Below are 26,315 nucleotides of genomic sequence, written 5' to 3'. Positions count from 1 at the left end.
TAGTGTCAGCCTAATGACAGGCGTATCAAAGGGAGGCGCGCGCTGCCGGGGCTGGGTCTTGCGCGGGGAGAGGCGCGCGTGTGTTTGTGTGTGTGCGCGCGTGAAGGACGGGGCTGCACAGGCGCTTTGCCCTGTGTGCGCTGCGGTGCACGGGCGGCGGCGGAGGGAAGGGAGCGGAAGGAGGGGCCTTGCTCTTTGCTGCTGTTCGGTCCGAGCGATGCACCTGCTGGCACCTGCGGCGGCGCCCGCCTGAGTCGGCCTGCTGGACCCCAAGGCGACGGCTCCGCGCGCGGCATTGCCCTTCGTGCCCCATGGCGGTGCTGCCAGGCCCTGGCCACCCGCTTGCCCCCGGCGCGGCTCCTGCGCACCCAGCCCCCTGCCCCGGTGGCCGGGCGTGAGCTGCTGCTGCTGCTGCCGCCAGGAAGCCCCCCGAGACTCGCGGCCGGGGGAAGCCGCTGAGGGCGCAGGTGGGCCGGCCCCGGCCTTGCGCAGACTTCGCCGGGAGTCGCGCTCGCTGTTGCTTCCGCGCCCTGCTCGCGAAGTTGGCTCGCCCGTGGTGGAGGCTGATGGTGGACGGGCAGCCCGGCGGGCGGCAGCTGGCGCAGGAGGGACCCGCCTTGGGAGAGGCCGCGGGAGCCGCCGGCTCCCTCCCCGGTGTCCAGCGGCCCACAGCCCAGCCTCTGGGTGACCTTTGACTGGGACCGGCGGAACTGGACGTAACGTGCTGCTGGGAGGCTGCCGATTCCGGCATCCATGCTCCGGTTCTCCCTCGGGCCTTCCCTGAAGAAGAAGAAGCAGCAGCAGCAGCAGCAGCCGCTGCCCCGATCGGCTTGCCTGGGCTCGGAGTAGCCTGCATGGGGGGCCCTGCAGGCCGAGCACTGGGCTGGATGTAATCCTGGTGTCACCTGCTGGGGCTTCTCAGGAGCTGGGCACAAGCCGTGTTGGAAGGACGAGTCCGCAAGGCCCCGGGCTCCTGTCATGGGGCAGATGCCGTGGCCTGACGAGAGGCCAGCACCGCCGCCGGAGTGTTAAGCAGGCTGTCTGCACCGAACATATTCTCAGCTCAGCCTGCAGTGCGGACCCTTACTCGAGGCCAGGATGGACACCAAGATACCACCTGCCGTCACCCCCACCAGCCCCTCGTCCCCGGGGCTGTCCCCTGTGCCACCTCCGGACAAAGTGGATGGCTTCTCCCGCCGCTCGCTGCGTCGTTCCCGCCAGAGGCGATCCCACAGTTCCTCCCAGTTCCGGTACCAGAGCAACCAGCAGGAACTCACGCCTCTGCCTTTGTTGAAAGGTAAGGCCCAGGGATGAGGATGGAGGAGCAGGCTCCTTCTGCGCTGGCAGTTGCTCCTCTGGCCCTGAGAAGTGCCTGCAGGAGTCCTGTGCCTCTGGGAGGCCTTGGGAGGAGAGCCAAGGGCTACAATGCCTGACTCTGGGTTCTGAGCTGATAATTTGGCCTGCTGCTGACTTTCTGAGAGTGGGCCAATAGCTGAGATGTAGTGTATGTGGTCTCTTCCACCTCTCCCTTCAAAGACAGGAGCTGTCATACAAAGTACTTTCCAGTGTTTTTCCTAGAACAGCCTCTGTGCTGAGGCTACCTCCCTATGTGCACATGAAATTGGCTTATACCAGGGTGGTCGATCTGTGGCTCTCCCTAATTCCATGGCCTACAATGCTGGTAGGGGCTCATGGGAATTGTAGTCCATGGACATCAGAGGAGCCACCGCTGCCTTATACTAAATCAGAATGTTGGTTTCTGAGAGTCAGTCTTGTTTACTCAAACTTTCAGACCGTCTACTGACTGGCCCTTTTTAACTACAGATGTTAAGGATTGGACCTCTGTAGCCCCACTGAGCTGCAAGATCTTTCCTTGGGAATAATTGCTCCCCAGGTTAAGAACCCAGGCTCCAGCTGAGTACCAAACCTCGGACCTTGTGTATGCCAAGCAGGTGCTCCACCACAAATACAGCCCCTCTCCTCACCAGTATACCAGTAACCATAGTAGTTCCCTCCCTCTTCCTCCCAAATTTCCTCCTTATCCTTTTATAGATGCCCCTTTTGCTTGTGTCACTGTGACAGATTGGGAGCAATGGTGAGTTTTCTTCTTCCCATCCCTCCCAATGGTATACTGCTCTAAGATGGAAATGAGCAGGTTTGGGGATTGCTGTTCCAGAAGGCCCAAAGCTTGGAGCCAGGCAAGGTCATCTCCAAGGCCATCGTTTCTACCTGTGAGGAAAAGAACCTCGGTTTTGACCACTAAATGGGCTGTAGCTTCCACTAGATCTTGGACTCTTGAGCCACATGTATTCAGAAAAGACCTCTCATATATGGGGAGACCACTGGTCCATTTGGCAGAGGACAGCTTGGCAGAGGGTCTCCAGAGACTTCTGTGAACGAGTCTCCCCAGCATTGCTACTTCAGTTCCTTTTAACCAGAGATACCAGTGACTGAACCAGGGCCCTTTAGACGTGCAGATGTACCATGGAGTAATTGACGGGTGCTTATAATTTCTGCAGATTTTGAAGGGAAGGTCAAGCACGCACTTCCATGAATTACGGTACAAAATTGCCAGCCTGCAGTACCTTGAAAGGGTGAAATGGCTGGTCTTGAACATGGGAAACTCAGGGTCAGAGCTGAGCTATCAGGCTCTCACTGTTGGCCTAACTGGTCTCACACAAACACTGTAGCTTGGAGCTGCATGGAAAAGTAATATATAAAACGCAAGACATGCATTGAGTCATGAATATCCTTAGGCTAGATGCAGAGGTAAGCGTCTGCCTGTCACAGCTTCTGCATGATGCACGCCCCAGTCTCATCAGCTGCAGGTTTCCCAATCGCTAGGTTGCTTCCTTGTAAAGCTCTGTTATCCTGCTTGGGCATTGCTCTGAGATGGGAAGGGTGGCCATTGGGAGTTTACCCCTTGACCCTCCCTTCTGCAGCTCTGGAGTTAGGATCTTTAGTTGGGCTGTTGGACCCAGCCAGCCTTCAGGGAAAATTAGCTTTCTACACCTGCTCTTTGTCTGTGCTTTTCAAAGGTGACCCAGGAGCCTTGGTCCTCGTGGTTATATTATTGTGCTCTTCCAGAAGTATGTTTGGGAGTCTCTTTGCCAATAAGAGCTTTTACAGCTTCAGGTTTTCGCTCCAGCGTGGCCTTTTCATGGTTTTGTTTCCACCCCCTTCCACACTATTGTTTGCTTGATCCTTCCTCTCCTGTTTGTTTGTTTTCCCCCTCATGTTTTTTTAGACCACCACAAAAGTGATCTGGAAAAATACCAGAAAAACTTGGGAGCCACCAAAGCATATTGCATGTTAAAGGAATGGGCCGACCAAAGCAGTTCAGAATCCAAGCTGGAGCAAAAATGAAACTGGAAAAGCCCTGAGTATTAGCCCCTTTCCTGATCTGGATGGCCCAGGCTACTGCAAACTTGTCAGGTCTCAGAAGCTAAGCAGGGGTGGGCCTGGTTAGTGTTTGGATGGGAGACCCCCAAGGAACACCAAGGTCTCTAGACAACGACTTGTAATGGCAAACCACCTCTATTCATCTCCTGCCTTGAAAACTTTGAGGGGCTGCAACTGGATGGTGCTTTCTAGCACAAGGCACCAGTCACTTCTTAACTCCACAAAGCTTGAGTGGTCATCCCTTGGCTGCACCTTGTGGGACAACAGCTGGAGCCAGAGCCCCTTGCCTCAGCCAGCTGCCTCGCCCATGCAGAGAATTGCCCTCTTGGGAGTCTTTCTATGGGGCTGAAGCATCTTGCTCCATGGGGCTGAGTGCTGTTCCTCTCCCAACTGCACAAGTGCGATTCCAGCACCTTGAGTTAGTGTGTGTAGTCCACACGGTGGCATTCCGTGGATTTCTCTACTCTTGTCCTCCGCCCTGGGAGGAGGAGGTCTGCCTGTGGTTAGCCACCATTGCTCTCATGGAAGGGGCATCGCCTGGTAGGGGCCTGGTGACGGAATGCAATAAGAAGCTATTTAAACCCCGGAGGTTTAAAAATAGGAGAGGAGAGAAGTGTGGCTGTCCATATGTCTGGCATCCTTTCAGGATGGGAGGGATAACTCTCTTCTTCTGGGCTCTTCTTGGAGGCTCCTGTTCGTTTAGGAACGGTTCTCAGCCTCTGGGGCTTTGCCCCCTTCTCTCCTGCAGTCTTTCCAGTACTAAAACGGGGCAGGGAGGAATCAGGAAGGGGGAGGAGAGAGGATATCTGAAGCCAGGGAGCGGCGAAGCCACCACACCTGTGCTGCTCCCAGAATGTGGGCTGCTCTTCTCTGCCTCTAGATATGGCTGTCTGGCCCCAGTGCTGCTATGGTTACAGTTCCCAGGGGGATCCCTGCGCTGCTTCCTGCCCCAAGGGGCAAGAAGGAGGGGACAGCAACATGGTTTGCACGGCTGGAACCAGCACTGCCATTCTCAAGTCACAGCTGTTCAGCGGCTTTTAGTTCTCCATCCTCTGCCCTTCTGGTGACCGTCGGCCTTCCTGTTCCCTTCCCCATCGCTATGAATGTGCGGCGGTCGAATCTCCAATGTTTGGTGCCCAGCCTTTCTCCCAGGAGCTCAGGCCTGTGCATGTGGATATCTCCTCTTCTGTTGTATTTGCACAGGCATCCTGGGGAAGTAGGTGAGGTTGAGGGGGAATGGCCCAGAGTCAGCCTGGGAGTTTGATGCATCAGAGTAATCAGATGAATCAGAAACAGCTTATACTGTATGGCAATGGGCCCCAACCCCCGGTTTGAAGACCGGTACTGGGCTGCAGCTCCTCCTCCCCGGCTGCTGCCTCAGGGGCTGCCCTGCCACTCTGCCGCTGACTCACATTTGGTGATCTCTGGTGGCCGCCATGACTGGGGCTCCCCCTTGGCGTGGCACTGTGCAGCTACTGCTGGCAGTGCCCCCCAGTGGGCGGTGGGAAGTCAGGGGCATCAGTGGGAAAGCAAGTGGAGCAGGGGCTCAGGCGGCGATGTCCTTTGGCAAAAGACTACGCCCCCCTCTAGCCTCAGTAGAATTGTCAAGCATTGACTGGTCCCCAGTGATAAAAAGGTTGGGGACCATTGCTGTACGGGACACACACCTCTGCATCAGGAAAGACCTGGGCTGGCTTTCTACCCTTGTGATCTTTCATTGGTATGTGTCGGGTGGGTGTTGAGATCCAGCTTGGTATCATAGTTAAGAGCTGCAGGCTCTAATCTGGAGAATTGGGCTGGATTCCTCACTGCTCCGTGTGAAATCAGCTAGGTGACCTTGGGCTATTTCACAGTTCTCTTAGAGCTCTCTCAACCCCTCCTGCCTCACAAGGTGTCTGTTGCGGGGAGAGGAAGGGCAGGTGGTTGTAAGCAGCTCTGAGACTCCTTTGTGTAGTAAAAAAAAGCAGGGTATAAAACCAACCCTTTTTCCTAGGGTGGTGGAAATTGCTGTCAGTCACAGTTGATTCAAAGCCTCTGTGGGGTTTTGAATGCAAGAGACAGTCAGAGGGTGGTTTGCCATTGCCTGCCTCTGTGTCACAACCCCAGTATCCCTTGGAGCAGGGGTAGTCAAGCTGTGGTCCTCCAGATGTTCATAGACTACAATTCCCATGAGCCCCTGCCAGCAGTTGCTGGCAGGGGCTCATGGGAATTGTTGTCCATGAACATCTGGAGGACTACAGCTTGACTACACCTGCCTTGGAGGTCTCCCTACTGAATACTGCCCAGGGCTGACCCTGTTTAGCTTCCAAGACCTGACAAGATTGGGTTATCCAGGGCTACCCACAGCATAAGTCTTATGCAGAGTCATACCCTTGGTCAGCACTGTCTACTCAGACTAACCATGTCTTGATGAGGTGCCCATTACAAAAACATTTCACATCACCTGCTGCTTGGTCCTTTTAATTAGGGATGCCTGGGACTGGATTTGCATTCGAAGCAGATGTTCTGCCACTGCGCCATGCCCTTCCAAACCCATCTGTGCCGGTCAGAGCCAACATGAATGTTGCTGGAGGGACGTTTGCCTGTTCTGCCAGAGCCCTTTGAACTTCCTGATGTTTGCTAAAGATGAATCTCCGGCGGAGGCCACTGTGTGCAAAGACCGCACGCACTGCAGCTTGGATGCAAATTGTTAAGGGCCGGGACTCAGCCCTGGCATGACCACCATCCTTTTTAGAAAGCCCATCTCTCTCTCTCCATCTCCTGGGTATCTCTTTGGCATGGTGTGCTTTGCCACAATTAGCTGCATGCATTTGCGGTAACTGGGCTCTTCCAAGTCCCCTGGAGGTGATGCTGCTGCATTTTTTGTAATGCTGGGATCGTCTTTCAGTTCTAGGCCAGAGAACATCATCCTGCTTTCTCCTGTGCACTCAGGCCCCACGTCTTCCTGGGTCCCAGCGTTGTGTTCTGCCAGGCTGTGAGCTGCCATAACCTGGTCCAAGACATTCAGAGCCATTATAGCAGGGGTGGGCAAACTGTGGCCCTCCAAATGTCCATGGACTACAATCCCCATGAGCCCCTGCCAGCAGCATGTCTATGTAGTCTATGGACATCTGGAGAACCACTGTTTGACTACCCCTGCATGTCCAGTAGAACCAGAATGGGATGGTAGTTAGAGTATCAGGCCAAGAGCTGGAAGATCCTGTTTCAAATCCATACTCTGCTATAGAAATTTGGTCCATGGACATCTGGAGGGCCACAATTTGCCCACCCCTGTAGAATAAGGGCATTAAGCAGGCCGCTAGTCGGTGGCATGCTTTGAGGGGTTAACTTGGGATGCCCATCATGTTGACGTTGTTCAAGGAGTCTCTACTGCACCCACACTCCCAAGGAGGCTTTCAAGAAGTAAGAAGCATGAAGATCACATTCCAAGCCCAGAAAACCTTGCCAGGGTCTCTCACCTTGAAAAAAGTTTTTGTAGGGCCGGGTCTTCCTTTGGGAGGGGCCATAGCTCCATGGCAGGGCATCAGCTTGGCATGCAGAAAGTCAATCCCCAGCATCTCCATTTTAAAGGATGATGTAGTAGTTGATGTGGAAGACAGGTACCAGGGACCCTGGAGAGGCACTGCCAGTCTGATAGAAGCAGATTGTGAGTGGGTGGGCAGGAAGGGATGTGCCAGTGTTTGTCTCTTGTGGCCCTTCCTTGCATATCCAGGGAAATGCTGATCGCCACTGTGGGATGGTAGATGAATTTTCTCCAGGCCAGCCTGGATTCTGGAGATTTTTGGTAGATTGATCACTTGGGCATGAAATTGGGGTCACTGTGGATGGGCAGGTAGTTTTGAGTTCCTGCATTGTGCTAGATGACCATTGAGGTCTCTTCCAGCTCCATAATTCTAAGATCTGATTAAGTAAGAGGTAACTTCGTGAGTCCATAAAGAATATGGGGAAGGTCAGGGCCTTGATGGGTTCATTTTTTAAAAGGATACACCTACAGTTCAGCTCTGGAGTTCGTTTCTGATGGCCGCGCTCAGCACTGAACTATGTTGGGTAAAAAAAAGCAGACAGTAGGGCACAGCTCCGCACCTGGGTCTCAGATTGGTTTTGCCGTCTCTTGTGTCAGAAATGATCCTTGCAAATCCCTTCTCCTTCCTTGCAGAGGCTCCCGTTTCAGAGCTGCATGATCTTCTGTGCAAGAAGCTACAGCAATGCTCCATCCTCTTCGACTTCTTGGACTGTGTTGCGGACCTGAAGGGCAAGGAGATCAAGCGAGCAGCCCTCAACGAACTGGTGGAATGCGTGGCCACAAACCGTGGCATTCTGATTGAGCCACTCTACCCCGAGATCATCAAGATGGTGAGGGAAGGCCGGTGGACCTGGGGAGGCGGGGCTTTGTTTCCGTAAACTCAAAAGGATGCAGCATATGAAAAGCTCTTGCTAGCTCAGATCAGCGATCCATCTAGTCCAGTATCCTGTTTGCTGCCCTGGAGGGCCAGCAAAGAGTCCAAGGCCTCCTCTTGATGTTGCTTCCTAACACTGGTATTCCGAGATTTGCTGCCTATGACTATGGAGGGTTCCCTTTAGTCACCTGGGCTCTAGTAGCTATAGATGGACACGAATCTGTCTAACTCTCTTTTAAACCTTTCCATGCTTTTGGCCACTGCTATGTCCAGATTCTGCAATTCAATTACTTATTAATCACAGAATCATAGAGTTGGAAGGGGCCACACAGGCCATCTAGTCCAACCCCCTGCTCAACGCAGGATCAGCCCAAAGCATCCTAAAGCATCCAAGAAAAGTGTGTATCCAGCCTTTGCTTGAAGACTGCCAGTGAGGGGGAGCTCACCACCTCCTTAGGCAGCCTATTCCACTGCTGAACTACTCTGACTGTGAAATTTTTTTTCCTGATATCTAACCTATATTGTTGTACTTGTAGTTTAAACCCATTACTGCGTGTCCTTTGAAACATCTGCCTGGTTGCTGGTCTAAGGTCTAACCCCAAGTGCCCATTCCTAGGTTCTTGGGCTACAGAGTGCTGTTTTGCTTTAAGGCTCAAAGGCTACACAAAGAAAGTAAAAGCAGTAAAAACACATCTTATTTCTCCACCACTCCTAGATCTCGGTGAATATCTTCCGGACACTTCCACCCAGTGAAAACCCTGAGTTTGACCCCGAAGAAGATGAACCCAACTTGGAGCCCTCTTGGCCACATCTACAGGTGAGACTTCTCTGTGAGTTCTCAGGTACCGGGGAACCTGACAGGAGGGTGGTGCTCACCTGGATGGTGTGGGCTTTTCCGAGAGACTGAAAAAGATCATGTTCTCTCTCCGGCTCTCCCCATTCCAAAGTCGGTGTATCTTTAGCTTGTGCATTGCACTGATGGCTCAGGAAATGAGTATGTGGTTCCCAAATCTACTTGTCTCTTCTCAGCTTGTTTATGAGTTTTTCCTCCGGTTCCTTGAGAGCCCGGACTTCCAACCCTCGGTTGCCAAGCGCTACATAGACCAGAAATTTGTATTGCTGGTGAGTTGGAGTGTGTGTGTGTCTGTGTGTTAGGGGAGAGGGGAACGCTGGGCAACGGAAATGTTTATATAGCTTACAGCTGTGATGCATGCTAATGGGTCCCCATAGATGTGCTTCACCCCAGGACCTCAGTGCTGGACATCTGCCTTGTTTCTTCAGGCCTCCATTTTGGTTGTGGGCAGACAGCAGGTTTGGTGAAATGACCAGTCTTCTGTTAATTTTAGATGGGGAGTCTGCAGTAGAAGGGCACGACGCTGAGTCCAGAAACATCTCAAAAGACCAACAAGATTTTATTCATGATTCAAGCTTCTGAGACTGTGTCTCTGACAAAGGGAGCTTTGACTCTCGAAAGCTTACACCCTGGAAATCTTGTTGGCCCTTAAAAGTGTCACTGGACTCAAATCTTCCTCAGTTAGCCTCCTTTTGCTCTAACGTGACCAATGCCGCTTGGAAAAAGGCATTCCTAGTGTGCCAGGAAATGCCCAAGATGAAAAAAATAACTATTCAAACAAGTTACTTCAGTGTCAACATGAAATGCAGCAAGATCTGGAAGCAGCAAATGTCCCTCCCCAACTTGCCATATGCTTCCTCCCCATGTTTAACTGAGATGGCCTTTAATTGTTGTAAGTCAAGATTTCTCAGGTGGGAATCTGAGAGCCTGTGATGTGGGCAGGTGGTCTGCAAGACCCCAAAGAGGGGGCAAATGCTTCTCGTGCCAATCCAGATAATACAAAACTGAGCCCTCTCGGTTTTCTAGGAATGGGGGTGAGGGGCACAGACTCCTGCTTTCAAGGGAAGGGAATTGGCTTCTACTTGATTCTAAGGTCTTGTAAGTCTGCTACTTCCACCTAACTCCTTGATCACTGCAGAGTATTAGCTAGAAAGTACACTGATGGTAATGCGGCCTGTGGAATTCTTTCTTGGCTGAGTGCCACAAGGAAGATAACAGACTTCATACTTCAATTATAAAGTGGTATGGGATTTCACACCCCTTTCTAATGCAAAGATTTCACTGCAGAAACAGGGAGAAGCTGCTTAGCATCCACAGGTGAAAAAAAGCAGAGATTTTAAATGGAGTACTAGAATTGAGTACGGGAAGCTCACCCTTATCTGGATGGCCCAGGCTAGCCTGACCTTGTCAGATCTTGAAAGCTAAGCAAGGTCAGCCCTGGTTGGCACTTGGACAGGAGGACCCCAGAGGCAGGCAATGGCAAATCACCTCTGAACATCTCTTGCCTTGAAAGCCCAGTGGGGTCGCTGTATGTCGGCTGCAACTTGACACCACGTTCCGCAACGTCCAGTAGAAGTTCAGGTTTTGCATAATTGTATTCTTTTTCCGTGTCCGAGTATGAATGTTTTTCCAGCCCTCTTGCTATCCCTGTTTGGTTGGCCTCTGGCCACAAGTTATTAAGAAAGAAATTACTTTGCTGCCTCAAGTGCAAAGTCCCTTCCTATCAATGGGTGAGATCTATTAGAGCAGGGGTCATCAACCCCCGGTCCGTGGCCCGGTGGCGGGCTGCAAAGGCCACGGTACCGGGCCGCCGCTAGCCACGCCTGCCTTCCCCCGCCGGCAGCAAGAAGGAAGGGAAGAGGCAGGCGCAGCCGCCGGCATGGTGGTGACGCAAACGCGCATGCGCGCTGTTGCCGCGCATGCGCGTTAGCGCCGCTAGTGGCGAAAACGCGCATGCGCGTTAGCGCCACCTTGTGGCGAAAACACGCATGCTTGGCAATTGCGCGTGCGCGTTTTTGCAGCACCCGGGCCGTCGGCTCTTCCCTCACTCTGGAGGTGGTCCCTGACCTGAGAAAGGTTGGGGACCGCTATATTAGAACTTGGCCCTTTTTGGTGGTGGAATCAGCTTCCCTCTGGGAATTGACATCCTGGACCATGTGCAGGCAGCACAACAATTTTTAAAAGCTTGCCTTTCGATGGTGGTTCTTACTAGATTATTTTGAGGCTATGAGAGGCTAAAAATGTTTATGGGGCGTGCCCAGAAGTCAGTGAGCACTTTGAAATGGTATACAGTGGGCATTGGTATGGAAGGAGGGGGGGTAGGTATTGGGGCTCTCCTAAAAAAAAATGCAAATTGTAATGGGGGTTTCCAAAGTGTGAAAACAACTGTTATTATTTGCTTGTGGATGTAAATACAAGAAAAGAAATCCTGTGATCACCAACCAAATTGGAAGATAAGATGGTGATTTTGACTGGAATCTGGCTTTCTTTCAGCAAACCACACATTTTGTAAGTTGAGCCAGTGGTTAACGTGTTGATATAGAATCTGGGAGTAAGCCTAGAAATTGTTCCTTTATCAAAGAACAAGCCTTGCTGAGAAAGAGACAAGCAATGCTTCTGTAAAGGCAAGTTTTAGAACCCGTGGAAGCTGTTGGCATCCCGTCTTTCACAATGTTTTCGACTAAGTCCATTGTGAAAGCTTGCTAAGGAAGCAGGTGGAGATTTGTTACGCATATGTTTAAACTTCTTATCACTTGGCAATGTTACGGAAGCTTAACAAGCACTGATTAATAAAATAGTCCACTTATGAATCAGAAACTTAAAAAAAACAAACCTGGAAGCAGAGACTGGGAAGCAGTCTTGTAAATATCTGTGCTGGGATTGGTGCCATTTAACTTTATACCAGATAAACAGTGAGGCAGCTGGACTTGTGGGTGACACCGAATTATTCATAATGGTGAACTTCAAAGCATACCGTAATGAAGGATCTTGCTGACATTTAGTTTAAATGCAAAGTGATATGTTGTGCGGTAGTGGTTAAGAATGTTGGATTAGAACCTGGGAGATCCAGGTTCAAGTCTCTACTAGTTCCATGGAAGCCAGGCCTACCTCACAGGGTTCTTGTGAGGATAAAATGGAGGAGAGGAGAATTATGTATGCTGCTCTGGGTCCCCATTGGGGGGCAAGGTGGGGTACAAATGAAGTGAACAAATAAATGTTGGTTTTGGCAGCAGTAGTCAAGGTGAAGAAATTTTGGGGTCAGGATAGAACATTCACTGAAAATATCACCTCGAGTCAATGGGGAAAAAGGGTATTTGAATGTATTAATGATTAGGAAAGGGACTGAAAATAAATTGCCCACTATCATAATACTATCATGAAGAAGAACTGAACATGAGTCAGCAGTGTGACTCAGTAGCTAAAAAGGCAAATGGGATTTTGGGCTGTATTAAAAGAAGTATAATGTTGAGATCACGTGAGGTGATGTTGCTACTTTACTCTGCTCTGGTTCGGCCTCACTTGGAGTACCGTGTTCAGTTTTGGGCACCCCAGTTGAAGAGGAACGTAGACAAACTGGAGCGTGTCCAGAGGAGGGCTACGAAGATGGTGAGGGGTTTGGAGACCAAGACGTATGAGGAAAGGCTGAGGGAGCTTGGAATGTTTAGCCTGGAGAGAAGACTACTAAGGGGTGATATGATAACCATCATCAAATACTTGATGGAGCAGAGTTGATTTCTGCTGTCCCAGAGCAGGAGTCGACAACCCTGGTCTGCGGCCTGATATAAGGCCGCTGGCAGCCACGCCTGCCTCTCCCCACCCCCGCAGCAAGAAGCTCGCCAGGCCCCGAGTGAAGCGCCCACCAAAGCAGCCGCTTTGCTCACGGCCCGGCTAGCTTCGTGCTGTAGGGGGGGGGGAATAGGCAGGCGCGACTTCCGGCACGCCAGCAGACGCAAACGCGCATGCACGGAGCTGCCCAGCATGCGTGTTAGCGCGCTCTGCTGGTGAAAACGTGCATGTGTGACCCGGGCCGGCAGCTCTCCCCCACCCCTGGAAGCGGTCCTCAACCAGAAAAAGGTTGGTGACCGCTGCCCCAGAGGGTCGGACCAGAATAAATTGGTTGAAATTGATTCAAAAGAATTTTCAGCTAAACATCCGGAAGAAGTTCCTGATAGAGCGGTTCCTCAGCGGAACAGGCTTCCTCGGGAGGTGATGGTTTCTCCTTCTTTGGAAGTTTTTCAGCAGAGGCTAGATAGTCATCTGACAGAAATGTTGATTTTATGAACTTAGGCAGATTGTGAGTGGGTGAACAGGAAGGGATGTGCCACTCTTTGCCTATTGTGGACCTTCCTTGCCTACCCAGGGAATTGCCGATCATCACTGTGGGATGGTAGGTGAATTTACTCCAAGCCAGGCTGGATTCTGGAGATTTTTTGTGGTGGTGGGCATGAAATCACAGTCACTGTGTGTAGGGAGGTAGTTGTGAGTTCCTGAATTGTGCAGGGGGTTGGACTAGATCAGTGGTAATCAAACTGCGGCCCTCCAGATGTCCATGGACTACAATTCCCATGAGCCCCTGCCAGCATTTGCTGGCAGGGGCTCATGGGAATTGTAGTCCATGGACATCTGGAGGGCCGCAGTTTGACTAAATGATCCCCCCTTCCAACTCAATGATTCTAAGAGGAAGAGCTGGTTTTTATACCCTGCTTTTCACTACCCAAAGGAATCTCAAAGTGGTTTGTAATCGTCTTAACTACTTCTCCCCGCAGCAGACACCCTGTGTGGTAGGTGGGTAAGAGCCAGTTTGGTGTAGTGGTTAGGAGCCGGGTTTGAATCTGCGCTCCCCCACATGCAGCCAGGTGGGTGACCTTGGGCTCGCCATGGCACTGATACAGCTGTTCTGACTGAGCAGTGATATCAGGGTTCTCTCAGCCTCACCCACCTCACAGGGTGTCTGTTGTGGGGAGAGGAAAGGGAAGGCGATTAGAAGCCGCTTTGAGACTCCTTTGGGTAGACAAAAGCGGCATATAAGAACCAACTTTTCTTCAGTAATAGCAGGGCTCTCTCAGCCTCACCTACCCCACAGGGTGTCTGTTGTGTGGAGAGGAAAAGGAAGGCGAATGTGAGCTGCTTTGAGACTCCTTCGAATAGAGCAAAGCGGCATATAAGAACCAACTCTTCTTCTTCTGGGACTGAGAGAGCTCTGACAGGACTGTTCTCTAAGAACAGCACTATCAGGACTGTGACTAGCCCATGGTCATCCAACTGACTGCATGTGGAGGAGCAGGGAATCAAACCCTGCTCACCAGATTAAAAGTTGCCACTCTTAACCACTACCTCAAGCTTGGCTACAAATCCCTGAATGCAGTTACAGTGGCTCCATTTCCAAAAAGGCTATCCTAAACATGGAAAAAATACAGAAAAGAAGACTGAGTAGAAAAATCTGAGGAGAAAAAGGTGATAAAGGCCTACAAAATCAAAATCGGTGTGGGGGAATGAATAGAGAGGTTTTTGTCCTTCATCGTGAGGAGTCAGACTCAGCTACTGGGCAAGGTGAGGAATTCACATGATGCGTAACTAATTTACGGGAATGTAGTGCCACAAAGATTTGGTGATGGTCCCTGGCTTAAATGGTCCTGAAGGCATTAGTCAGACTGCTGGAGGAACAGGAGTATCTCTCAGCTGTGATGGTTAAATGGAACTGCTACATTCATCCGTAATACGCCTCTGTGCATGAGCAACAGGAGATAGCAGAGCCTGCTCACTAGCTTCCTGGAGGACCCATTTTGGTAGCTGCTGGCGTGTGTAAAAGTGCTGTCAAGTCACAGCTGACGTACAGTGACCTCTCATGGGGTTTTCCAGACAAGAGGCGTACAGAGGTGGTGGTCTCTGCATCACGACCTTGGAATTCCTGGGAGGTCTCCCATTCAGATACTAGCCAGAGCTCACTCCGCTTAGCTTCCAAAACCTGATGGGATCAGCCTCACCTGGGCCATCCAGGTCAGGGTGCTCAAGGCCAATGAGGACTTGGATCGGTGCTAGGCTGGCTGCCATCCTTACCTTACTGTCAGTGCTGACCAAGTACTGAGGTTACCAGTCTTACCAATAAGTTGTGTTACAAACCAGGGATTGTAGAGTTTGGATGCAGAAGTGCTGAGGATCCAGCTTGACGGCAGGTCTTGCCCCCCTGTTTTGGGAACCCAGGTTCCTGCTTTTGTCTGAGAGGGGCATGGGTCTGGTAAATCAGAGCCCCTTTTCTTCCTTACAAGGGTAACTCTATGTAATCCTTGACTCAGTAAGAGCCAAGGTGGCTTCAGGGAAACATTCTCAGTAGATTTGGTGTCACTGATATGCTGGGCGGCTCTGCTTATCCTTCGGTTTAAACCCTAATGAGGTCTGTGGATGCCTTGAAGGGGTGCTCGGCACCAGTGACATGTCTGGATGCAGGTAAACAAACAAAAACTTCAGACAAAGGCTCATTCCGCACACGCTGGATAATGCACTTTCAGTGCGGTTTAGAAGCAGATTTTACTGTTTTGCACAGGAAAATCCAGCTCCAACAGCACACTGAAAGTGCATTACCCAGCGTGTGCAGGGAAAAGTTGCTGCTAGTGGGTTGCATTATTCAGCATGGATAAATTCTTGACAGACTCAATCTACTTCAGGAAGATGAGATTTGCGTTGGTTATTTTGGGCCTCCTCGTGCTGCTGCTTCATGATCATTTGCCATCTGCGCCAGGGGCATCTTTCACTAGCTTTGGCTGATTCACCAGCGATGCCTGCAACTTGGAGACAGAATGTCATGATTCACGCTCTGGAAGTTTTTCAGAGGAATTATGCAATTCCTCCTCCAAGGGTCTGCTTTTGAAAAGGATCTAGAAATCCCAGCAGGTGAGGGAGCCAAGTAGCCCCATGTTTTCTGAAGCAGGGTGGGCAACTCCCTGGAATCGAGTTTTCTCAGGGGTCACCCTTTTTGCTCCTGGTTCATCCCTACCGTATCAGGCTTCTTGGGTGGGCACTGGCTGTGAAAGTTGGACCATAAGGAAGGCCGAGCATCAAAAAAAATAGGCTTTTGAACTCTGGTGCCGGAGAAGACTCTTGCGAGTCCCTTGGACTGCAAGGCGAACAAACCGGTCAGTCCTAGAGGAGATCAGCCCTTCCTGCTCCTTAGAAGGCCGGATCCTGAAGATGAAACTCAAATACTTTGGCCACCTCATGAGAAGGAAGGACTCCCTGGAGAAGAGCTTAATGCTGGGAGCGATTGAGGGCAAAGGGGACGACAGAGAATGAGGTGGCTGGATGGAGTCACTGAAGCAGTCGGTGCAAACTTAAATGGACTCCGGGGAATGGTAGAGGACAGAAAGGCCTGGAGGATCATTGTCCATGGGGTCGTGATGGGTTGGCCACGACTTCGCACCTAACAACAATAACAACAAGTGACCCCCCCCCCCCAAAGGAAAGACTCTTTTGGTTTTCTTAAGATTTCTGCTCTGCCAGTCGTGGTTCTGCAGAGCATGTAGGTAGAAGCATGTGGGTGGCTGGTGAAATCATGGCTAAGGGAAAGGCATCTGATATCTGTTACTTTGCATGCTTTGGGGCAAGTGCCATGAAGTCTCAGCGAATGTATACTGACTCCACAGGGCTTTCAAGGCAAGAGACTAACAGAAGTGATTTGCTGTTGCCTCAGTGTAGCAACCCTGCATTGTGCCGATTCCACACAGCGGCAGCTGCTCCGGGCCTCCGCCAGTGCGTTGCGACAAGACCAGCATGCTCCACTGCTTCCTGCGTCCCCATGAGGGACCGATTTCAACAGTGGACCCTGCCAGCCCCTGATTTCGGCATCCCCATGGATGCATCCGGAGCAGAAAGGTTCTGCTGCACAGGGGCAGCAAGGGTGGTTCTTTTTCTTTGCACAAAGGTGGATTGCATAACAACACAATCCCACCTTCATACAAAGAAAAATTGCCCCATTTGGCCCCGTGGCACAGCAAAGCGCTGTGGAGCCAAATGGGGCATTTCTTATCCCTCCCAGGACACTGTAGACATGGAAGAACACACAGGCCTGGCCCAGCATGGCTGCTGATGGCACCCATAGGGAAAAAGGGAACATGAATATTTCCACGTTCCCTTCCTGCAGGGCAACAGTGGTCCTAAAGTGGGCCAGGTCCAGGATGGGGCCAGGCCAGTGCCAACGTTATTCAGGCGCCAGCCCAGCCTTTTCTGCCCATGTGGAATCGGTCCTGGTGGCCTCCCATCCAAGCACTAACCAGGGCCAGCTTTTGAGATCTAATGCGACTGAGCTTAGCCATCCAGGTCAGGGCATGGAATGGTTTAGTAGAATGCTTGTTTGTTTATGTTTCAATTTATAATCGCTGCTCTCACACAGTGGCTCCTGGCGGGTAACAGCAATTTAAAACCCACATAAAATCCCCTAAAACCAGTCTGTGATGTACACGTTGCCCCCCTGGGGGGGGGTCCGAAGTATACATCATCTCCCCCCATTCTCTATTGCCTTGGTAGGTGGGAGTAGATTGTGATTGGCTGCTGCCATGTTATATTATGATTTTTAATGTCTTTTAATGGGGTTTTAATTGGGGTTTTTAAGACAACTGTTGCCCGCCACGAGCCTACCCAGGGAATAGCGGGAAATAAATCTAATAATAATAATAATAACCCTTATAATCCACCTCCCCTCAGCTTGATGGACCTTTTGCATAAAAACAGTGCTTGGGGGGGGGGGGGCTGGATTGGCTAGTCAGTGGGAGGACCAGATCTTGCTAGCCCTGGCCTCAACCAAAGCCCAGGTGAAAGAGTTGCACAACAATTAACATTGTTTCGTTTAATTGTGTTCTTGAAAGTTTTCAAAATTTACCATATATTGCCTATAAAAGCACCTGCGTTCACCAGTGGGGAAAAATAGATTTTAAATGAATAACGTTCCGCCTGGAATAGTGTCGGGTGAGCATAGCAGAACTATGTGCTTGTCCCTGTTCTTGCTCAGGATAACTTGAGGGGGGTGGCCCAAGGGGATGGGCTGTGGTAGAGCATCTGATCTGCGTGCAGAAGGGCCCCTGGTTTAATCCCCAGCATCTTCAGTTTAAAGATCAGGAAGTAAGCAATCAGAGAGACTTCTGCTTGAGCCCCGAGTCAACAAGAGGAGCACACAGAGCTGTCTTACACTGAGCATCAAAGTCAGTCTTGTCCACTCTTAACTGCCAGCAGTTCTCCAGAGTCTCAGACCACAGGTCTTTCACCTTACCTGTGACTTGATCCTGAACTGCAGATGCCAGGGATAGAAACAGGAACCTTCTTGCATGCAACACTTTGCCACTGAGCCACAGTCTCCCTCCCCTGTTTTCTCTCCTGACCGTCTCTGTTTCCCTCCAGCTGCTAGAGCTCTTTGACAGTGAGGACCCCCGTGAGCGTGAATACCTCAAGACCATCCTCCACCGTGTCTACGGCAAGTTTCTGGGCCTGCGGGCCTATATCCGCAAGCAGTGCAACAACATTTTCTTGCGGTGAGCTCTTCTTCCACTGTACTCCAATCCCACCAGTCGGGAGGACAAGGGAGATAAAATCAGTAGCTCAGCTGCCAGCTGCTTCTGGTCCGAAAGCCATCTCATTGCTGGACAAGCGTAAAATTCCACATTACACCAATGGTCCATTTGTCCAGCTTCCTGTTTTTCACACAGATGGCCTACATAGAATCATAGAGTTGGAAGGGACCTCCTGGGTCATCCAGTCCAATCCCCTGCACTATGCAGGACACTCACAACCCTACATGCTGGGCAGAAAGGGCAAAACTGCCTCCTGTTTTTGTCTCCCAACTTGGAATATAGAAGATTCTTGCCTCTAAACATGGAGGTTTCATTGAATCAGCATGGTGAGAGCCATCAGTGAGACCTCTCTTTCTGTCTAATTCTGCATTCATGGCCATTGTTACATCCTTTAACTGCAGATTCCACACGCCAACTGTCATTTGAGTGAAGGACAACTTCCTTGTGTCTGTTTTTGAATCTGCCTGCCTGAATTTTAATTGTAACCCTCTGAGGGAGCTACTGGGGGGAATCAGGCTGTTTAACGGTAATGCCACTTGGAGCCCACTAGAGGGCAGGACTAGGTCATTCTGTTCTCTCATTTCTTGTTCCTTGCAAGAAAACCATTTGAGTGGCTTGTCTAGGAGTTCCTGAGACTTCTCAGAGTCCACCTTTTCCATGCATTCATCCTAAGGGACTGGAAGTATGGAGAGAAAGAACCATGCTGACTTCCCCTCTGCCTGTGCCCTCTCTTAAGAGTACCAGATTAGTATATTAAAAAGGGAAATGCACAATGGTGTGAAATAGCCAATTAGGATGCAGGAGGGTATTGCTAGATGTAATAAATTTAGATCTGCGATCACCAGTGCAGACAAAACTGTTACACAATTCTCACCTCTCTTCTTCCCTGCCAGGTTTATCTATGAGACGGAGCATTTCAACGGTGTGGCAGAACTGCTGGAGATCCTGGGGAGGTAACCACCGGACTGTGCCCTCAACACGCACGGTCAGAGCTGCCTTTCTGTTGTTTCCTCCCGCAGTTGAGGGCTGCAGTTGATGTCTCTTCCCACCCTCCCTTTCCCTCAGCCTGTGCATAGACTGTCTTGCTTCCTGGCTGGGGTGGGGGTGGGGAATAAAAAGGGCAGAATGGTGAGATGTCTTAAGCCCAGCTTTGCTCCAGGGCGATGATGGTGGACATTTGAAAAACAACACACTACCCTTCAAGTCCAAGGTTGTGTGAAGGATTGGGGGCAGGGATTCTTCCATATCTCCATGTCCCCTAGCAATTATTGAAAGTGGAAGTCCTAGGTCCTTGCCACAGGGTGGAATTCACTTATCAGATAGGGGCCATCAAGAGCCACAGGGTCGGGGTTGACTTAACAAATGGGGGCCAATGTCTCTCAGCCCTCCTCTCTTTTCAGTGTTAACCTCTGTCTACTTCCCCGTCTGTTCAGCATCATCAATGGCTTTGCCCTGCCTTTGAAGACGGAGCACAAGCAGTTCCTGGTTCGAGTTCTCATCCCGCTGCACTCAGTGAAATCCCTCTCCATATTCCACGCCCAGGTGAGAACCGCAAAAGGGAGTTGATTAGTAGAGTTGTATAGTGGTTAAAGCAGGATTTCCCAAGCAGTGTACCTCAGCATGGGGGATGCCAAGATGGCGGCTGCAGAGAGCCTGCAGCCGCCACAGTGCTTCTTCTTTCCCTGTGGCTGGGGTAAGTTGGCCTGGTGGGTTTGCTGTTGCGTGTTGGGGCTGACTTGAGTGGGTGGAGGCATATTTTTATTTTCATGTAGGGCATTGCAGGCAGAGTGTGTTGGGTAAGGATATGGGGACTGGTTTTTATGTTTATTTGCAAATTTTATTATTTGCATCTGTGAGGGTGTGGCAGGGGTGTGTGGCCAACTGACATCACTTCCCTGGTTACCTTGAAACCTGTAAAATATTTCAGATGTACCTCTACAGTCAAAAGGTCAAAAAAGTCTGGGTTAAAGCGTCAGACGGACATCTGGGAGAGGTTGTTAGGATAGTTTTAGATAGACAAGAATGATGCTAAAAGGTAAAGGTAAAGGTATCCCCTGTGCAAGCACCGAGTCATGTCTGACCCTTGGGGTGACGCCCTCTAGCGTTTTCATGGCAGACTCAATACGGGGTGGTTTGCCAGTGCCTTCCCCAGTCATGACCGTTTACCCCCCAGCAAGCTGGGTACTCATTTTACCGACCTCGGAAGGATGGAAGGCTGAGTCAACCTTGAGCCGGCTGCTGGGATTGAACTCCCAGTCTCATGGGCAAAGCTTTCTACACTGGTATTATTGGTATGGGGGGGGGAAGGAAGAGCAAGGTATAAATATCTGAATTTAAATAAAATTACATTAAATTCCTCAATGTTGGTCAGGCTTTGTTGGAAGGGGATCATACAGAGCCTGGAATTCCAGCTGGAGGGAGGGGATGGAGAGGGTAAACAGCCACCATAGGAAAGGTGGCACTTGGTCATGGCTGACTCTGATCTCTCTAGCCTTCACTCTGCTGTCTCTTCCAGCTGGCTTACTGTGTGGTCCAGTTCCTGGAAAAGGATGCCATGCTGACAGAGCATGTGAGTTGGTCGACCCGAGCGGGTTGTATAAGATTTGTTGGGTATCAGTGGGGCAACGTGAGGGTGGAAAGTGACAGCAAGTCACAGCTGAGTTATGGCAGCCCCATAGGGTTTCCGAGGCCAGAGATGTTCAGAGGTGGTTGGCCGTTGCCTCTGCTTGGTATCCCTGGACTTCTTCAGCAGTCTCCCATCCAAATACTAACCAGGACCAACCCTGCTTAGCTTCTGAGGTCTGACAAGAGTGGACTAGTCTGGACCAGCCAGGCAGGGCAGAATGTGGAAGGTGTGGTAACACCTGTAAATGGCTGAATACATAAATGCAGAAACCTGAAATCCAAGGGTAGACCTTCAGCATAGCACTCCAGGAGTCTCACTATTTGTAAAGGGAAAAGGGATTTAACTTCCAGGAAAAAGATCTAGGTGTAAGCGGCTTTTAAGGATGGAAGCCCTGAACATTACCAACATACCTTTCTAATCTCCTGCATTCTGTTTTCTCTTCCCCTGCTGCACCAGGTGATCCGCGGGCTGTTGAAATACTGGCCAAAGACCTGCACACAGAAGGAGGTAGAGATGGGCAGTGTGTGTGGGGTGTGTGTGTGTAAACCTGCTTCCAAGTAAAGAAGAACAAGAAATTGAGTTACAAAAAAACTTTCCCCCCTCCCGCCAGGTGATGTTCCTGGGAGAGATAGAAGAGATCCTAGATGTCATCGAACCCTCACAATTTGTGAAGATTCAGGAGCCGCTCTTCAAGCAGGTGGCTCGCTGTATTGCCAGCCCTCACTTCCAGGTGACCCTTGCTTCCAGCTGAGATGGCTCAGCTGCACTGTTCAGAGATAGAGGAGTCAATTGCGGTTCGGTTGGCCCCTCCCGGCATGCCTGGGGGTGGGGAATTCTTTCCTTGCTTCTCCATCCCTTCCCTGGTACACTGTGGCCCTTGCTTTGTCCCCTGAAGGTTGCAGAGCGGGCTCTGTATTTCTGGAACAACGAATACATCCTGAGCCTGGTGGAAGATAACTGCAACACAGTGCTGCCCACCATCTTCGGCACCCTCTATCGCGTCTCCAAGGAACACTGGAACCCGTGAGCACACGCGTGGGTTGGGAGACGCATGTGGCAGGCACCTGGTGGCGGGCAGTGCTGAGATGCTCAGAACCCCCCCTCCCAGGAGAGACTATACTCCAGCAGGGCCCCCATCCCTTTTGAGCCTTCAGGCACTCTTTGAATTATTAGAACAATGTTGTGGGCACAGCCGCAAAATGGCCGCCACAGGAGGCGGAGCCAGTCACAAAATGGCTGCCTACCTTTAGTCACATAGTGAGGATCCTTGTGCCGTGGTGGCAGCCGCTGCCAAAGCCAAGGATTTAAAAATCTGCAGATCCAGTCAAATCTCAGTTGCTCAGTCAGAAGTCTACTTCTGGAGAGAGGAAAGGGAAGGCGACTGTAAACCGCTTTGAGTCTCCTTCAGGTAGAGAAAAGTGGCATATGAGAATCAATTCTTCTTCTCCTTCTTCTACTGGGCAATGGCCCCACCTGGCTGTGCCCACAAACACTTGGCAGGCACCACAGTGCCATGGGCACCATGTTGGGGAAAACTGCCATACTTTCTTGCATGAAATGGGACTAGGGCCCTTTTGACTTCCTTATCTGTTGAGTTTGGTGGTGGATGTGAGTGGAGACGACTTAGCAAATCTCTGTGTCACTCTCGGTTTCCCCTCTCCTTCCCCTAGGACCATTGTTTCTTTGGTCTACAATGTCCTCAAGACCTTCATGGAGATGAATGGGAAACTCTTTGATGAGCTCACAGCCTCCTACAAGGTGGAGAAGCAGCAGTAAGTGTGTGGGGCATGGGGGAAGAACCTGGACCGCTCCTCTTGTGTTAGTGCCTGCACTGGTGGCTTCCCCCAAATCAGGTTCTGGGTATTTGGTGTCTTCTCTCCCAAACAAAAGCCATGCAGGCTGGAGAGTATTGTTGAATATCTCCCCATTGTGGAGGAGAAATGTGGCCAAGGAGAAGCCAGTCACAGCCCTGGGCTTCACTGAACAGCAGCATCTGCCGCAATACATCTTGCACTTAAGTTGTTGTTGTACAGAGCTTTCCCCACCACAGCTCCAAACGCTGTGGATTTTATTTTGGCCTCAGCATGATGCTGTCATGTTTCTGCCGACCCCTTGGGTTTCCCCCAGCTCTGCTGCAAGTTTCCCCAAACCAGCATTGGTATGATCCGTCCTGCAAGATCGTCCTGAAAGTGTCTTGGGGAAAATGTAGACAGAAAAGTAATAGATTTCTACACCCTCTTGCCCACATCTGGTTCCGTTCATTCCTCTCCTTCCTTGCTGGCAAGCTTCTGGAATAGAATCCTAGAGTTGGAAGGGACCTCCAGGGTCATTGAGTCACACCCCCTGCATGATTGCAGGACATTCACAACTACCTGTTCACCCACACAGACCCCAGTTCCATGCCCAGAATCCCTGGCCAGTCTGGCCTGGAAGAAATTCGCTTTCCAATCCCAAAGTAGTGATTGGCATTTCCCTGAGCATGCAAGAAAGGGCCACAAGAGCCAAGCACTGACCCAGTCCCTTCTGTCCACTTACTGTTGGAACCCACAATTCTGTCAAATAGCTATCTAGCCTCTGCTTTTAAAAACTTATCAATAGGGGGGATAAAATGATGACGTAATACCTTCCTACCTACTATTGCCCTGTCCCTGATCTCATCAGGCCTTGGAAGCTAAGCAGGAGTCAGCCCTGTTTAGTCCTTGGATGGGAGACCACCAAGGAAGGCCCAGGGTGCTCCTTAGAAGGGAGGCCATGGCAAAACCCATCTTTGTACATTTCGTGTCTTGGATACCCTGCAGGGTCCTCATAAATTGGCTGTGGCTTTATGGCACTTTCCACCACCACAGCTACTACCCCAAAAAAGCCCCACTGGAGATGGGTTTGGGTAGGAATGGAAGATGAGAGGACAAAGCTTGAGAAAACTTTGCCAACCCTGGAATGGAGAATTTGAGCTCTCTGAGGCTTTGTGATGGGATTCTTTTAGGGCCATTCCGCACTCCTTCAAAATTGCACAATGGTTGCCAATTGAAATCGCTACTGATTTGCTGTTATGCACAACGCCGTTGACAATCTGTAACACTCCTGAAACCGATCTGCAAAAAGCGCTTCGTTAAAGCGCTTCTACGGAAATCATCAGCCATCTTGTTACACTGCAGAAGTGGGCCAGCGGGGCTGAAGGAGCCTGCTTTTCCCCCTCTCACCCTGCCTCCCCCTTCCCTCTCTCTCTCCCGAAGGGAACTGAAGAAGGAGAAGGAGCGGCAGGAGCTGTGGCGGCAACTGGACGAGCTCCAGCTGCGGAAACTGCAAGGACTGGAGGAGGCCAAGATGAACCGCCTGAACCTGCAGCACAGCTTGGCTGTGCAGAGGGGAGAGGCGAGCTAGGAGGCCCCTCTCCCCTGGGAATCCCCCCTGCTGTGGCATGGGAGCGACACACACCGGTGCAGTCCCCATGCTCTACAGCTGACCCCACTCACCAGGCCTGTGCCAAACCAGAGCTCATGCCCACTGCCCTTTCTGTTGGCGGGCATGCCGCCCTTCCCCAGTGCCCCACAGGGATTGCCGAGGCCCCCCACTCAACACTGGAATCTGTGAAGTTTGGGCAAGTGCACAGCTTTATGAGAGGGGGAGGAGAATGGGAGGGTCTCTGTTGCTGTCCTTGGCATCCCCTACGATGGGGGCTGGAAGGGGAGGTTGCATGTGGAGAAGAATGGACGATGGGGAGCCATGCTGGGGTGAGGCTGACAATTGCCCCTATGCAGGCTTGGAACCAGTGTGTAGGCCGGGTGTTAGGGGAGCTCCCTTAACACCAAGATGGGGAGGGGAGCACGGTTCCCATGGCAATAGAAAGCAATAGACCTCCTGATCCAAAGATCAGCTCCAGGTTGGGGTTCCAGTGGCCAGAGGCTTAATGCAGTGGGGAGAATAATTTTTGACACCCTAATGGTGGGATGAGGGGGTGGGGAGGCTCTAATGGCTTCCCTGCCCTAGGTGTTGCGCTCTCCTTTATTAGATGAGGCTCCGCTCTACTTCAACAATAGCGTTGACAGGGTTTTCACCCTTGCTCCCCTGTGAACAGAAGATGCGGCCTTGCTTTCGTCTCCCTTCCCACAGAAGGGAGAGACGAGGAACCATGTTAATATTCCTTGGCATGACAGTGGAGGGGGGGTTCCCACCACAGTAGGGGTGAGAGAAGCGTATGGTTTGAGTGTGTGTGTGTATGTGTGTGTGTGTCAACCTGGGCCTCTGCATGCTGTTATGGGGAGGGAGAACGGGAGGGGCTTTGCCCCCCTGCCTTGAGCACTTAGGGGGCGTGGCATCCACCTCTCCTCTTTGGCATTCGGGAACAAAAAAGATCCTGCCCCTGCCCAAATCATTTTGTTGGTCTCCGCCCCCCCATTACTTTTTTCGGCATCCTCTGGTGGGGTGTGTGGTTGTGCGCGTGTGCGTTTTGACTCTGAACGGAGCTGCACTTTTGCTTGGACATTCACCACCCTTAGAGGGAGTGTAGCATTCATTCTCTTCACACACACACACCCTTCCTCCCTGCTTCCACTGGGCTTGTATTTTTAGAAAAAATGTGGGGGGGGGAGGGGTTGCGCAGAGAAAAAAAATAAAAGGGAGAGAGGGTGCTCAAATTCCTGCACTTTAGAAGAGTTGATTGTTGCACAGGTAGAAACTGGGACGGATCTGCGGGTCCTGCTGGTCTTTAAAAGAAGGAAGAAGCACTAGGCTCCGTACCATCTCGGGGAGCGGGAAAGAGGGGGGGGGGCATGGTTGCTCCCGATTCTCTCAGGTGTTTAGTCTATTCTCTGCCCATCGTGAAGGGAAAGGGGGAACCGAAGGGACTCTCTGGAAACAAGGCTCAGTGTTATTATGGACTGCGGAATTGACGGCTGAAGGACTGCTGGGCCACAGTTTTGCATCGTTGGTTCAGGACGTTCTTTCTTTCCCCCTCCTTCCCCCTCCCCCATAAAGGTTTGGCGAGGGGGCAAGGTGAATGCTTCCCTTCCCCCTCCTCACTAGGCATGATGACTTCAAACGTTCTCTGTATCAAGGAGTAGTCACGGGGTGGTTCTTTCGGGGGGTGGGGGGCTGCGTGTTACAGTTTTATTTTTTAGTCAAAACACTGAAGCCGACTGGCAACTGTAGAGACCAGGTGCACCTTTCTGTAGTCTTTTTAGCGGATGCCTCACAGGCGTAGTTTCCCCAGGGGGAGGCCGTGAGGCCCAGGGGTAGGGGTGGGGGTGGGTGGGGGGAAGTCTATTTATTACGCTACCATGAGCCCCTCGCCCTTGTTTTCCTTTTGCTGGACGAGTCTGTATTCAATAAAGATACAAAAAAAGTTTCCTGTCACAACTGCTTCTCCTGCCTCATCAAGTCTCGTTGGGTGAGGAACTAACGGTCAAATTTGTTGCATAAATGAAGGGTGGGGGGAGTTTGCGACGTGTTGGTGCTGAGGGAATTTCCAGGCCTGAAGCCCATGG

At 51.2% G+C, this 26,315-nt stretch overlaps 1 protein-coding gene across 1 annotated transcript; it reads left to right on the top strand.

Annotated features, from left to right (window-relative positions):
* Positions 1-6: 6 nt before the first annotated feature.
* Positions 7-26,187, top strand: PPP2R5B (protein phosphatase 2 regulatory subunit B'beta). The gene is made up of 13 exons (XM_077327438.1): positions 7-1,297; positions 7,559-7,755; positions 8,515-8,616; positions 8,829-8,921; positions 18,037-18,167; positions 19,100-19,159; positions 19,640-19,748; positions 20,722-20,775; positions 21,289-21,339; positions 21,443-21,562; positions 21,728-21,855; positions 22,503-22,604; positions 24,066-26,187. Exons 1-13 carry the CDS (start codon positions 1,099-1,101, stop codon positions 24,211-24,213), a joined length of 1,494 nt encoding a protein of 497 aa, XP_077183553.1. The 5' UTR covers positions 7-1,098; the 3' UTR covers positions 24,214-26,187.
* Positions 26,188-26,315: the final 128 nt, after the last annotated feature.

The sequence above is a fragment of the Paroedura picta genome, chromosome 1 (genome assembly GCF_049243985.1).
Source record: "Paroedura picta isolate Pp20150507F chromosome 1, Ppicta_v3.0, whole genome shotgun sequence".
NCBI lineage: Eukaryota > Metazoa > Chordata > Lepidosauria > Squamata > Gekkonidae > Paroedura > Paroedura picta.
This window is presented reverse-complemented; position numbering and strand designations above follow the sequence as displayed.

Coding starts and splice junctions, on each gene's coding strand:
- PPP2R5B (XM_077327438.1), top strand. CDS start 1,099: ATGGACACCAAGATACCACCTGCCGTCACCCCCACCAGCCCCTCGTCC. Junction 7,756..8,514: donor ACCCCGAGATCATCAAGATG/GTGAGGGAAGGC, acceptor CACCACTCCTAG/ATCTCGGTGAATATCTTCCG. Junction 8,617..8,828: donor CCTCTTGGCCACATCTACAG/GTGAGACTTCTC, acceptor GTCTCTTCTCAG/CTTGTTTATGAGTTTTTCCT.